The following is a 13,450-nucleotide window of genomic DNA, read 5'->3' as shown; positions in this document are numbered from 1 at the left end:
AAAGGGGTGGGGGGTCGACTGACCTGCAAATTAGAAACGGCATGTCTTAGATAGCGGGGGACCACCCCCTACCCCCACATCTGGAGTAGATTTCCAGTGAATAACACCGGTGATCAGTGTGAGGATCCGACTGGACCCCCTCAGCACCACAGATTACCCCTTGAAAGAACCCCTCCCCGGGGTGAGAACATCCACCCACCCCTAACCCATTGGGCCATTATGAATGACCGGTACTTTTCTATACCTCAGAGACCCCTACGTTACCCGTCACCACCCCTTCATTTCCATTAAAATTGACCCTTCCATTTAGGCACCCCTACCCCCACCCTCCCTACCCTTACACGCCTTTTTGCCGTTGAGCTGCCCTCCTCTTCCACGCCTTCCCCCGCCACTTGCTCCCTGCCCCACAGCACCAGCACCAGCTCCCACGGACAAAATCCCGTCCTCCTCCCTTCCTCCCCCTCCGCTCAGACTCCTGTGAAGGCTCCGAGCACTCCTAGCCCCTCTCTGCTTGCAACCAGTTCTCCCACTTCACTCCTCCAACCTCATAACGATGATCGGAAGGAGCGCGATCCAGGTGAAAAGGCATGCGCATGCCAAGGCGCCCCTGCTGACTTCTATGCAGATCAACTCTGAGAACGAAGATGTCGCCATGCGCGCGAATCAGAAGACTCTTGCCACGGGCAAGAACACAACCCAGACCAGGAGGTTTGGAACCACCTTGAGCGTCAACACCAACGTGATCCAGTCGAAGACTCAAGCGAGCAAGCCGACACTTGCTTCTAACCTCCCCTCCTCCACCACGTCTTCTGCTCCTCTGCGCACTGCATCTGCTCCTGGAGCAGCAGTGGAGATGCCAATCGACAATGTCACAGCTGCCGACACGGTCGGAGCCCTCGATATCGATTCCGGGGACAGGTGAGAGAGGGAGAAGAGGTCGAGCGAGCTCCTTCTGACGAGCATGGTAGATACAACGAGATGGCTGTGACCGAGTACGTGGATGAGATCTACTCCAACCTGCGCATGAAGGAGACGGAGCTCGCGCCACCGGTGAACTACATGACGCAACAGGACGACATCAACGAGAAGATGCGCGCGATTCTGATCGACTGGCTGGTGGAGGTTCACCTCAAGTTCAAGCTCAGGCACGAGACTCTCTTCCTCACCGTCAACATCCTCGATCGCTTCCTGGCCGTGCAGAAGGTCAACCGCCAGCGGCTCCAACTCGTCGGAGTGGTCTCGCTCATGATCGCAGCCAAGTACGAGGAGATCTACCCCCCCGAGGTGCGCGACTACGTCTACATCTGCGACAACGCCTACTCCCGCGAGCAGATCATCCAGATGGAGCAAACGATCCTCGCGAAGCTCAACTTCCGCCTCACGGTCCCCACCCCGAGGAGCTTCCTCAAGAGGTTCTGCAAGGCTGCCCAAGGCGACTCCAGGCTCCTCCTCCTCATCTCCTACCTGTTGGAGCTCTCGCTCGTCGACTACAGCTTCCTCAAGTACAAGCCCTCCCTCCTCTGCGCGGCTGCCACCTCCCTCTCCCTCCAGCTCACCAACAGACCTGCCTGGAGCCCAACGCTGGCGAAGCACACGAGGTATGTGGAGGCAGACCTGCTGAAGGCAACGGAGGATCTCAAGGCCCTCCATGCCGCCGCATCGTCGGGTCAGCACAAGGCCGTGCACAAGAAGTACTCGTCCAGCAGGTTTCACTCGGTCGCGAGCATCGGGTCCTCGTGAGAGTATAGATTCTCCTCCTCTCCACTAACAGCTCGTGTATTTGTATCGTTGACTAATGAATGAGAAATATTCTCGGAAGCTCCTCCCCCTCCCCCTCCCCCTCCTTCACTCTCCTCTTCCCCTCTTCTCGTCCTCTTCCATCAACTTCATCTGTTGCTTCAAGATTTTCCGACATGTGGGGTCGACGGAGAGTTCAGCTGGAGTTCTTCCCAGCTTATCTCTTCCCAGCAGGAGCTTCTGCAGCTCTTCTTTCTCAACCAGCTCGCACACGATGGCAACGCACTCGCTCCTGCCATGCTGGGCTGCGCAGTGGAGGGGATTGAAGCCTTCGAATGCGACAACGTCAAGAGAGGCCCCGGCCTGCTAGAGGCTGTCAGATGATGAGCTAGAGGAGAAAGAAGACGGGAAAAGATGGGAAAGGCAGGAGGAGGCGAAGGAGGAGGAGGAGGAGGAGGAGGAGGAGGAGGAGGAGGAGGAGGAGGAGGAGGAGGCGGAGGAGGCGGAGGAGGAGGAGGAGGCGGAGGAGGAGGAGGAGATGATGGTGATGAGGTGGTGGTGGTGGTTGTGGTGGAGGAGGAGCCGGGGCGGGGAGGAGGAGCAGGACGAGTTGATGATCATGACACTCTTGCATTCCTGTATGAGCTCCTTCAATACGGAGACGTTTCCTGACCTGCTGTCGAATGAGGAACGAGCTTGTGGACGGGAGTTGAGAGGCAGGAATTGAGGGATAGAGCAGAGCAGAGCCAGGGGGGAGAAGGTTGTAGAAGAATGAGGAAAGAGTGAAGAGAGAAGGGAAGGGGATTCTCTAATAGAAATAAGAAAGGGACAGGGGAGGGGAGGTCAGGGAGAGGGAGAGGGAGAGGGAGAGGGAGAGGGAGAGGGAGAGGGAGAGGGAGAGGGAGAGGGGGGGGACAGGGAGCGGCAGGGAGGGAGACCGGCAAGCCTGAAGGATCTCAGCGTTCTCTTGTCTCCTCAAGATCTTGAGCTTCGTCTACAGGAGGATCAGACGAGATCAGCACAGGAGGAGAGCAACCAAGTGATCCTCCGCCTGCTCCTGCACCTCCTTGCAGCTCAGCTCCAGCTCGTCCCTCCTCTTCTTCCTCTCATCCTGCCCATAGCGTCAGGCCCCACCCCCGACACGCTCCTGCTGTCCTTCCTGCTTCCTCCTCCGCGTCTGCAGCTCCTCTGTGAGCTCGGCGACTTCTTCTGACATCCTCTGGATCTTGAGCTCGAGCTCCCGCAAGCTTCTCTCGTCCTCCTCCTTCACTTCCTCTCCTCTGATCTTCTGCTTTGTCAACCGGCGATCCATCGCTCCCAGCTTCTCCGTCTCAGTCACCACGACCTCCTTCAGCGAGTCTCTCTGCTCCTTGAGCCCGGCTATCTGCCGTCCTCCTCACTCACGAGACTCCAGCCTTTCGCTCACCTTCTTCTCCTCTTCTTCCTCCTCCCCTTGCAGCACGTGACACCTTTTTCTATCCTCATCCAGCCTCCGGATCTCCTGCGGTCTTAGTGAGCAGAAGAGGGGAGTCACAAGCTCGTCTACGTCTTCAATCAGAGCCTTGAGCCCAGCAAGTTGCTGTCGCTCGATGCTGCTGTGGAAGTACGATCCTGTCCTCAGCAGCACCCGCGCCATCTCGCTCGCAACCTCCTGCATCTCCTGCTCTTGTGCCGACATGAGCTGAGAAGAAATTCCGACAAGCTCACCTGTTCTCCCCTCTCCGCTGTCTCCTCCTCTTGTGTCTCCTCCTCTTGTGTCTCCTCCTCCTCCTCCTCCTCCTCCTCCTCCTCCTCCTCCTCCTATCCCTGTTTTACCATCTCTTCTTCTTCCGCCTCCTGTTCCAGCTCTAGCTCCTCTTGCTATCCCCGCTCTAACACCTTTTGCACCTGCTCCTCCAGCAGCCAACATGTACAAGGGGGAGAAAAACACATCTCTGCATGCTACCAGCTGGTTGTTCTGCGAGCAGACTTCTAGGGATCAGAGGAGAAGGAGGAGGAAGAGGAGGAGGGCGAGAGGGAGAGAGGTAGAGGAGGAAGAGGAGGAAGAGAGTAGGAGGGTCACCAGGTCTTGCCATAGGGTGAAGGGAAATATCCCTTGCGTCCTCCTGGGCTCTCCTTCGCGCTGCCTCCGCTGCTCTCTCTTGCGCTTTGCTGGTGAAAGGAGCCGCGAAGTTCTTGAGAGGAGGATATCGAAGCTCGGGAGCACTGACAGGCCAGACCCTGGAGGACGAGGCTTCGGGATCAGCCTTCCTACTCATATCCTCTAGTCCCCTCCTCATCTTCTTCAGTTCGTCGAGCATCTTCACACGCAAGGCCTCCATGTCGTCCCTGCGATGCCTATCAGCCCCTCGCTCCTTCAGCTCACGACCTACCGCTGAGCGACCAGCTCCTCCACTTGCTCCGAAGCGATCTTGAGCGCTCTTACGGAGCCTGAGGCGTTGGAGACCTTTCGATGCACCGTCGGCTCCTCCTTGCTGTCTGCCTCCATGCTCGCCCTCTCTAAATTCTTCATCGAGTGGCTCGCCTTGTCTATCTCGCCCTGTATCCTTCTGATCCTCTCTGCAAGAGCCGCCTCTTCCCTCTCCTTCCTCCGCATGGTCCTGCGATCACCTCAGAGTCTTCGCTCTCACGCCCTGCGCCACCTCAAGAGTTCGGCTGATGGTCCGATGCCCTTCAAGCTTGACGTCTCGTAGCAGCTTCGCAGTACCTCAAGAACAAGGCAAGTTAGTCACGTCGCCCTTGCCTTCCTCCCGTCAACCAATCAATCGGTCACTTGCAATCAAGATGAGCTTTTCTTGTACTCCTCGTGATCATGATCCTCCTTGTCCACCTCGTCCTCGTCCTCGTCCTCGTCCTCTTCCTCCTCCTCCTCCTCCTCCTCCTCCTCCTCCTCCTCCTTCACCTGGGTTGCCGCATCCATCGCCATCATTGTTTCCATTGAGGGAATGCCCCTACCCCCCCTAATTCAACCCACCCCCCTCTCCCCCTCCAAAGTACCCCCGGACCCGAGGTCGATCACCCGATTGAGTACCACCCCACCTTACTAGTGCAACTTTTCAAATTGGGTTTCCCTACCCCTGTTAGTATGAAGAGTACCCTAACCCACAAAATCATTTCTTATCCCCTCCTTTGAACTGATTTCAATGGTAATAATGAGGGTACTTTGTACCCCTGGTCAAATTGGCATCCCCTGTATGAAGAACCCCCACCCAGCTGTTTCAGCTCTGAGTTTGACTAACAGCCATGCACCCTCCTCCTCTGCTGCTTCCTATGACCCCACGACATGCCCACAACGATGTCCTACTCCTCCTCCTCGTCCTCGTCCTCGTCTTCCTCCTCCTCCTCCTCCTTCTCGTCCTCGTCCTCCTCCTCCTCCTCCTCCTCCTCCTCCAGATGCTGCTGCTGCTGCTGGTGCTGCTGCTTCTCATACTGCTCCCGCTGCTCCTTTGTCGGCTCATCGCCCCTTCTTCTCAATCTTGCCCCATTGCCACCTTTCCGCTGCCTTGCATGCAGCTGGAAGAAAATTTCTACCTCTTCTTTCGCGGTTGTCAATTCTCCCCCATCCTCGCTTCATCTGTGTTCTTTCATTTTGTAGCTCATCGCTTGCCGCGTTCTCTTCTCCTCACAGTGATTTCAGGTAGTTTCATGCATCCGCTACTCCAGGCAACGTGAAACACCTACCGGCAATCATTGTTGTCTCTCTTGCTGCAGCAGATCGTTCAGCAACAGACTCTCTTTCGCTGTACCATGGAGAGGAGGGTCGGCGATACCAAAGGTATTGTAGAGCGCTCAGCTGCACGAGGCTGAGCCTCCACAGACTGGGAGTCTCCTCTCCGACCCAGACGGATTCCGGCGTCCAGCTTCTCACTGGAGAGTGAGATACCAGCAGATGTCGAGATCCTAATGAAGGAGATGCAGGTGAGAAGAGGAAAATGAGGCGAGACGAGACGAGCGAGAAGAGGAGAGGAGAGGAGAGGAGAGGAGAGGAGAGGAGAGGAGAGGAGAGGAGAGGGGAGGAGAGGGGAGGAGAGGGGAGGAGAGAAAACAAGATTGATGGCGTAAGAAGGGAAGAGCAGCAGAGTTACTCTCGCTGATACACCGTCGTGCAGACGTATCAGTCGGGAATGCACGCGATCCTCTTGCGGTTGGGATATGACCAGGGAATGCAAGGTGCTAAAGAGGGAGGGAGGGAGGTGGAGGGAGGAAGAGAGCGAGGGAGGGAGGGGAGGGAACCGCAGCATAGTTCTGCTAAAACAACGAGTTTGCAGGTCTCACCAGCGACGAGGGGATGGAGTGCCTTTTGGACGCTATCCTTGTGCTGCAGGAGTCAGAGACGTACTCGCCCTCTCCTTGTGGTCTGTGCATGAGAGTCTGGCAGTCACTTGCTCAAACGTCATGAGGCGATGAAGAATGAGAACGATCAGCTGGTACGTTTACCCTTCCTCCCCTTCCCCTTCCCCTTCCTCGATGTCCTCCTTCTTGTCCTTGTCTCGCCGCATCCAAACTTCTCTGACTCAAGTTTTCATCCTTTCCCTCTCCCTGCTCGCCGTCCTCTTCCCCTTACTTGCTCCCCCAGGTCGCTGTGGTCCGAGCCCTCAAGAGCAGGATCGTTGAGATAGAGAGAAGCATCTCCTCGGACATGACTCCCTCAGGTACTGTGAGCACCCGACAAGGCAGACAGGAGGGAGGAAGGAGAGAAGGAGGAGGAAGAGGCGGAGGAGGAGGAGGAGGAGGAGGCGATACTGACTTTGTACATGCAGGGAAGGGCAGAGCGGAGATAGAGCCGCTAGCGACAGAGAGGCAGCAGAGCAGGGGCCTGACGGCACTGGCGACTCCGCGAGGAACCTCAACGAGAGGAGATCGAATCAACACGCCACGTGGGGACGCGCGAGCATCGCAGGCGCTCGCAGAGCTCAGAGGACCCGCTCGTGTAGCGAGCACGTCCTGCCAGACCGAAGGAGGAGGAGCGGATGAGCATGACAAGCTCAAGGCTGTTCATGAGGTGGCGACAGCGGGGAAGGGGAGTTGGGGGATCAGAGGATTGAAGGTTTGAGACAGGAGCTAAGGAGCAAGAACGAGCAAGTGATGAGATACTCGCAATCCCTCGTGGACGAGATCAAAGAGCTCAAGGCTGCACAGGTGCAGATAAGGGGGAGGGGGAGGGGGAGGGGAGGAGGAGGGCACTAAGAGGCTAGCAGGAGGCATGGATGCGGGAGAAAAGCGCTCTGTTGGAGGCTGTCAGGCAACAGGAAGGGAAAGTGAAAACTCCGGGCTCGAGTGGAGGGAAACTCATTGCAAGGAGGTGACGCTTGCAGTCTTCTCGTGCCCTCCCTCACGTACCCTCAGGGTCTACGACGCCGTCCCAGAGCCTCCTGCTGTGGTCCGTTCTATCTCTCACTCCTTCTATCTAGCTGATCCCTCCCCGCTCCCTCTCCATCGCCTCCCCCACCTTGACTGCAGGAGGAGGTCTTGATGGAGCGATCGACCCTCCTCAGAGCCTCCTCGGAGAGCAGAAGCTCGAAGATCCTCGAGGCGAGGTCGCAGCTGGCTGGGAAACTCTCCTCCTCTCCCATCGCCCGCAGTCAACCGCCAGGTAACCATCCTGCCTGCCTCCTGCTGTTGACGTGAACTACCAGGACCCGGAGGAACTGGTGGAATAGGAAGAGGTCTTGGAGCAGGAATGACCGGAAATGGAGCTACTGGAGCAGGAGCAGGAGCTACTGGAGCTGGAGCTGGAGCAGGAGCAGGAGCAGGAGCAGGAGCAGGAGCAGGAGCAGGAGCAGGAGCAGGAGCAGGAGCAGGAGCAGGGCCGTTGCTGAACGGGAAGGAGCGTACGGTCGTGGCAGATCCATCGAGGGAGAGGGAAGGAAACAACTCGAAACAGCAGGAAGCAAACTTTCACGCAAGGTGACAGGGAGGACCAGGAGCCAAGGGAAGGGAGGGGCGGGGGAGGGGTTATGGAGGACTGGAGGTGGAGGAGGATGATGTTGCTTGCCGCAGGTTCTTGTGGGCTGGGACTGGAAATCCTCATGTGAAGGAGAATGCCCAGCAGATCCCAGGGACAGGGAGGTAGGGGAGGAAGGGGAAGGGGGAGGGTGAGTTGGTAGGAGAGGAGGAGGAGGTGGTGGTGGTAGGAGAGGAGGTGGGAGGAGGAGGAGGAGCTAGGAGGGGAGCTAGGAGAGGAGGAGGAGGACCGGGGAGGGGATGGACTTTGCCTTCAATGATCTCAAATGCTCAGAGGGAGCGATCCTTTCAAGGTCTCAGAGAACAAGCCCAGCTCGTCCCCCAGCAGCTTCTTCCTTGACTTCCGCAAGTGAGTCAACGGCTGGTCGAGCTGCCGGCCTGCTGACTCTGAGAAGCAGCAGGAGCGAGGAAGGAAGCGCTCTAAAGGCTGCGGGTCAGTCAAGGTGACCCTCCCTCGTACTCAGCTCATCGCCCCACCCCCCCATCCCCCTTCCTCCTTCCTCCTTCCCCGCCCGCCCGCCCCCCACTCCAATCCTTGCATCTCTGCTCCTGCGCTCCTTCTGTCTCTTCTTCTCTCCTCCTTGACGCTGCTTTCGTAGCTTCGCCATCGGAGCTCAAGTGGAGGATGGAGTTCGAGTTTACCGTTGGTGAAGGAGGAGAGGTGTTGAGGCCAGCAAGCCGTGTACAAGCGGAGCAAGCTTCTGACTTCACTGGCATCAATTAGGAGGGAAAAGGAGGAAAGGGGGGGGGGGGGGGTCAACAGAGCAGGGAGAGGCGAGGAGGGAGAAGTCTCAGAGGGGAGCATCTCCTCCTCTCATTTCCCTTCCTCCCCGAAGAAAATGTCAAAGACGGAGCCAACCTGGTAGAACAATCATCCCCTTCCCCCCTCAAGATCTCCCGCAGCCTCTCTCGCCTCACTCAGCTCTCACCTCCTCCATCACGTCGCTCGCCGTCATCGCTCTCTTCTTCTTCTCGAAGGCCTTCAAGGCGCTGAGCTTCGCCACCTGCCGCTCCATGAGCGCAACGAGAGGAGGAGGAAGAGAGGAAGAAGATGAGGAGGAGGAGGAGTTGCTGTGGGTGTGTTGTACCTTACAAGCAGCGAGACAACAAGACATTCTCAGCAGCTGCAGCTCTTCTCGCCTCCCCGTCTTCGTCTCCTCCATCCTCTTGGCTGCCATGAACCCCCACACCGCGAACGTCAGCATGAGCCCAGCCAGCACATCGCCTTGGCCCCCAGCTCGCCTCAGACTGCCCTTGTCGTCGCACAGCCACGTGGAGGAGTCGGAGCAGATCACGTCGCTGCTGCCCTTCACCACCAACACCACGTTCTCTCCGATCCTCCCGGCAACCGAGCACGCGAGCTCCGCTGCCTTCCCCAGCTTGTCCTCCTCCTCCTCCCCGACCTTGAGCGCCCGGCACAGTCTCTCGAACTCTACCTTGTTGGGCGTCAGTGTCACATGCGCTGTCCTCATCGCTCCCAGCAGCTGCTTCTGCAGGCTGCTTCCCCTCTCTCCCTCCCGGATCGCCTGCGTCAGGATGTACAGGCCATCGGCGTCCAAGATCATGGGCTTCCCCAGCTCAGCAACGAGCAGGAGCAGCCTGCTGCAGGTCTGCAGGACGAGCTCGTCGCGTCCTAGCCCAGGGCCCAGTAGGATGCCGTCAAGTCGCGCGACCCACTCGCTCAGCTGCTGGTACGCTGCTGCTCCTCGCTCCTCCTGCGCACGCGCATGAGATGCGGAAAGAGAGCCGCTGCTCCCTCACCCTGCCCGTCATGCTCACAGTCGGGTCGTCGGAGACGAGGAGAAGCGGATGGACGATGAGCTCGGGGGAGTAGCTCTTGATGGGACCCCCAGCTCGAGTCTCGCAGAAGATGTGGACGATGTCCGAGCCTGCACGTAGAGCCGTGTACTGAAGTTGAGAGCGTCAGAGGCAGGGGGGCGACAGCAGCTCTCACCGCAGCGAAGTAGGGAGCACCCGTGTACTCGAAGCTTCCTCCGATCACTCCGACTCTTCCAGCCTCTCCCTTGCTCGTCTTCTCGCCGAGAGGTGGGACGCAGGCGCGGGCGAGGCTGAGGATGCTGTCTTGGCTGGGAGTCTGCGCTCCTTGCAGGGCAGCAAGACATGAGCTCAGGTCCTGCGACTGCATCTGCAGCTGCTTCGTCGCCGATGAGGAGTAGAGGGCCGAGCGGTTCCTTCTCCTCTGAAACAGCAGATCAACCCGCGCTCGCAGGAAGGAGAAGGGGAGGGGGCAAGAGGAGGAGGGAGCGACAGGGTGGGAGGGGAGGAAGGAGGGGAGGGGAGGGGAGGGAGGGTCTGGGGGACATGCAGAGGGAGGAGGAGGAGGGAGGAGGAGGCGCATCGCGTCAACCACATGACCGTCGCCATGCCATGCCGCCTAGCTCGCACCATTGCGCGAAAAAAAAGGAAAAAAGAAGAAAAAAGAACTGTAACTGTTCGTAACGACGGTTTGAATCAGGACCCCAACCCCTTGCTTTGTGGTCCACGCACTGGGTAAAATAGTTTTGAATTAATACTTATAAATTCGCTTATTGATTTGAACTTTTAACTAAGGATTCATTATTTTCGAATATTACACGCCTGTCTGAACGCCATGGCTTCAGCTGCTAGAGATGTGAGCGCTCCCTCCTCCTCCTCCCTCTCCCTCTCCCTCTCCCTCTCCCCATCATAATCACAATCGTCAACTTTATCATCTCCATCATCATCTCCATCATCATCAACTACAATAACTCCATCATCATTTTCATCTACCTCCCCTCCCTGCTTCCCTGTCTCCTCTTCGTACCCTCCTGGGTGCAATGCATGGAAAATGTTCAGTTCATCTCGTCATACTGATTGAGAGCCGTCCTGCTTTGATCGTAGTCAGCTTAACTAAATCAGATGCAGGAGACGGCAGACGCTCTGTCCGACCCAGCGGCAGACCGAGCGGCGAAACTTGCTGCTTGGAAGGAGCAGAAGAAACAAAAAGAGAACAAACCGAGTCGGTGCGTCGGCCTTGGATAGCCTTGCAGTTGAATCTGACAAGTTTTTGAATCAGTCAAAGTCAAGACTCAGTGAGCTCAGCAACCAAGCCGCGAACCAACGTCGACAGGTCGATCGAGAGTTGTAGGTTTCCAGAGCTGATAGCTTTTGCAAGCAGAAGCTTGAAAGATGTCCCACGCACTCCTGGTACTTTTGACATGTTCACTGTTTCGACATGTTGAGTCCCATGACCCTGCAGCTCCTCAAACCATGGACAAGCCAAGTCAAAGCTCGACCAAGACCAAAATCGAAAGCTGCTCGCCAGGCAGCGACGTCTCATTGCCTTGCATGAGAGTCTGAAAGCGTTTCACAGCCATGAATCATCACGATCAGCCTTGTCAGACTCCCGTCTCATCAGCTCTCAGAGGCGGGCGTCAGTCCACCACCCAGAAGCAAGCGCAACTTCCTCCTAAGAGGTGCATGCGAGCTGTGAGTCCTGCTGGGTTGACGCGTTGCCGATCGCAGCCATCAGAAGTCGAATCTTGTTGCGCCGGACCCGTCGACAGACATGTCTTGTGTCAAGTGAGCCTGCGCTCTCTTCATGCTCACCTAACATCCTCACCAGAGAGAAGCAACGGGCCAGCAGCGCTCGCCCACCGTCAGCCGCCGCCTCCGGTGCTCCTGCATGTCTGCTGCGCGATGTGATTCCCTTGCAGTATCCTCCGCTCCTTTCTACGACAAGACAAACGTAGAAGCTCACTTCGACCAGCTCGCCGATCGTTGGCTTCAGGTCCTCAGCAGAGGGATGGCTGGAGGGAGTGACGACCTGGTAGTGGCGCTACGCGAGGTCGAAGGCGCAGGCAGCTCATGCCGTCCGAGAGAAGAAAGCAGCAGAAATGCTGCAGCGGCTGTGGCGAGAGGTAGGTGAGGGGGTGAGTCTGAACAGACTCAAGCGTGGGCTGCAGGAGGAAACCTTAAAGGAGAAAGTGATGGAAGAGACGCGCGAGTACCACGAGGCCTGTCAGGTGAACCCGTTGCCTATGAGCACTCCTCGCTGATAGGAGACTAGCTCGTCAACTACCGGCGGATGCTCAAGGAGCAGAGGCGCTCGCTCGAAGCCATCGTGCGCCAGAGGGTCTGACTTGAGTCCTCCTCGTCCTCCTGTCACGTTGGGACCTTCAGGAATCAGAGCAGAGCGACAGCCTCTCTTTGTGGAGAAACTTCCAAGTCACGACCTTCTACCCCCTCCCTCTTCTCACCCAGTGCAGGTCAATTATGCTAAAGTTTCCGACGCGGCTGCGGCAGCCTCCAAGTTGCTTCCCGTGCAGCACGAGAGCATGCCCGACGAGACTGCCGTCCTCGCATGCCTGGTACGCCAGGGGCACAGGCACGTGTAGGCCTGACGAGGCCCAGGACGCCTGCAGCGCGTGGATGGATAAGCTGATGGCGAGCGAGGCGCCGGCCATGGATGGTGTGAGCAGGCTGAAGGTGAGAAGCTCTCCTCCTTGCCAACCCCGACGATACCCGCAGACTTCTCTTGCTGATGGACTCGACACGGACGCGGCAGCTCGGAAAGAGCTGCAAGAGTGCAGGGAGCTGCTGCAGCAGCTGGAGGTACAGGCAGCGTGTTGCACGCGCTCGTTGACTGCTGGTTGAAAGGTGATGGAGGGCATGGAGAGAAGCTTGATCGTGGGGGGTTTGCAGTCTTTTCGAAGAATATGAGAGGAAATCATACAATCAAGAAAGACTACTCCTCTATGTACTTGTACCCGATCTCTTTCACCCGGAAGGCAGTCGTCAGCAGCACAGCATTGGCTGGCACGGATCGCAGAAGGCAGGCAGACAGGCCCCGCGTGAAGCGCACAGCTCCTCCCTCCTTCCACAGCTTGCTGAAAGTATCAGCCATACCCCTGTACTTCTTGTTCTCGAGCGAATCTCCCTGCATCGCTGACTTGACCACATCGACCGGATAGGTGAGCGACCAGTACAGAAAGCCTCCCACCGACCCAGCAATCATGTTCACCGTCAGCCCAACCTCAGTCACAGGCACTCCCTTCCTCTTCGCGTACTCTCGTCTGATGTACTCGAAGCTCCCGAAGTGAAAGAAACCTCCTGCCACGTTGCGGCAAAGATGCGGAACCATCCCCGTGTACAGCGCGCTGACCCCGTACTTGGAGGGAGCGCGAGCGATGTAGTTGACCACTCCCGTGAACTCAGGCTTGTACGCCGCGTTGCTCTTCGCCTTGACGATCTGAACCTGCATCTGAGATGAGGCTAGCTGCAAGGGACACTCGATCAACGCCCCCACCGCCCACGCGAACGATCCTCCGACTCCGAACATGAAGTAGGAGGGAGTCTTCTTGCCGTTGTCCGAGGCCCATCGGTTGAAGAAGCCGTTGGACCAGAAGAGCGCGCTACGGAAGAAGAGCTGCCCCAGCAGGGGCGCTGCCACCCCCTTGTACAGCCCCGTCGGGCCCTCCCACGCGAGAGTCTTCCTCACGCAGTCGATGAAGCCCGTGTAGATGTGATGCGGGGGAGAGGGCTGCGTCTGCAAGCGAACTTTGATCGTCTCGAACGGATGCCCCACCAACGTCACGTTCACTCCAGCTGCAAACCCGCTGGCAATGTCAACTGTCGTCTGATTCAGAACCCTCATCTCCCGTCACTCTCCGTCGATCCAACTTCTGCGCATCAAGCAAGTCGTCAGAGACATCGACCTCCTTCCTCCCAACATTCCTTTGAAAATCTTCAGCCTCGTTACGACCTAGCA

The 13,450-nt window shown here is 57.6% G+C and overlaps 5 protein-coding genes across 5 annotated transcripts in view; 2 read left to right on the top strand and 3 right to left on the bottom strand.

Annotated features, from left to right (window-relative positions):
• Nucleotides 1–1,740, top strand: part of GUITHDRAFT_157506 (hypothetical protein) — a gene marked incomplete at both ends in the record, with an annotated part of 2,817 nt that extends 1,077 nt beyond the window's left edge. The window contains one exon of the mRNA XM_005835532.1: nucleotides 894–1,740. Within this exon, the coding sequence (XP_005835589.1) occupies nucleotides 894–1,740 (847 nt within the window). The remainder of the gene's footprint in view (nucleotides 1–893) is intronic.
• A 953-nt stretch (nucleotides 1,741–2,693) lies between these two features.
• Nucleotides 2,694–4,333, bottom strand: GUITHDRAFT_136705 (hypothetical protein; the record flags this gene model as incomplete). The annotated part of the gene is made up of 5 exons (XM_005835531.1): nucleotides 2,694–2,731; nucleotides 2,872–3,121; nucleotides 3,164–3,418; nucleotides 3,948–4,065; nucleotides 4,110–4,333. The coding sequence occupies 5 exons, from the start codon at nucleotides 4,331–4,333 to the stop codon at nucleotides 2,694–2,696; spliced, it is 885 nt and encodes a 294-aa protein (XP_005835588.1).
• Nucleotides 4,334–5,484: 1,151 nt separating this feature from the next.
• On the top strand, nucleotides 5,485–8,352 carry GUITHDRAFT_105753 (hypothetical protein; the record flags this gene model as incomplete). Its single annotated transcript, XM_005835530.1, has 16 exons — nucleotides 5,485–5,512; nucleotides 5,555–5,655; nucleotides 5,847–5,907; nucleotides 6,006–6,063; nucleotides 6,116–6,164; nucleotides 6,314–6,389; nucleotides 6,498–6,739; nucleotides 6,796–6,876; nucleotides 6,936–7,039; nucleotides 7,084–7,117; nucleotides 7,233–7,330; nucleotides 7,374–7,403; nucleotides 7,738–7,806; nucleotides 7,976–8,050; nucleotides 8,103–8,144; nucleotides 8,301–8,352. 16 exons carry the CDS (start codon nucleotides 5,485–5,487, stop codon nucleotides 8,350–8,352), a joined length of 1,200 nt encoding a protein of 399 aa, XP_005835587.1.
• A 263-nt stretch (nucleotides 8,353–8,615) lies between these two features.
• Nucleotides 8,616–9,847, bottom strand: GUITHDRAFT_68606 (hypothetical protein; the record flags this gene model as incomplete). Its single annotated transcript, XM_005835529.1, has 4 exons — nucleotides 8,616–8,772; nucleotides 8,884–9,416; nucleotides 9,481–9,609; nucleotides 9,656–9,847. The coding sequence occupies 4 exons, from the start codon at nucleotides 9,845–9,847 to the stop codon at nucleotides 8,616–8,618; spliced, it is 1,011 nt and encodes a 336-aa protein (XP_005835586.1).
• A 1,117-nt stretch (nucleotides 9,848–10,964) lies between these two features.
• Nucleotides 10,965–13,366, bottom strand: GUITHDRAFT_162408 (hypothetical protein; the record flags this gene model as incomplete). The annotated part of the gene is made up of 4 exons (XM_005835528.1): nucleotides 12,444–13,366; nucleotides 11,940–12,258; nucleotides 11,303–11,506; nucleotides 10,965–11,036 (listed from the first exon to the last, which is right to left on the bottom strand). Exons 1-4 carry the CDS (start codon nucleotides 13,334–13,336, stop codon nucleotides 10,965–10,967), a joined length of 1,488 nt encoding a protein of 495 aa, XP_005835585.1. The 5' UTR covers nucleotides 13,337–13,366.
• Between the last annotated feature and the right edge of the window lie 84 nt (nucleotides 13,367–13,450).

Source organism: Guillardia theta, assembly GCF_000315625.1.
Source record: "Guillardia theta CCMP2712 unplaced genomic scaffold GUITHscaffold_21, whole genome shotgun sequence".
NCBI lineage: Eukaryota > Cryptophyceae > Pyrenomonadales > Geminigeraceae > Guillardia > Guillardia theta.
This window is presented reverse-complemented; position numbering and strand designations above follow the sequence as displayed.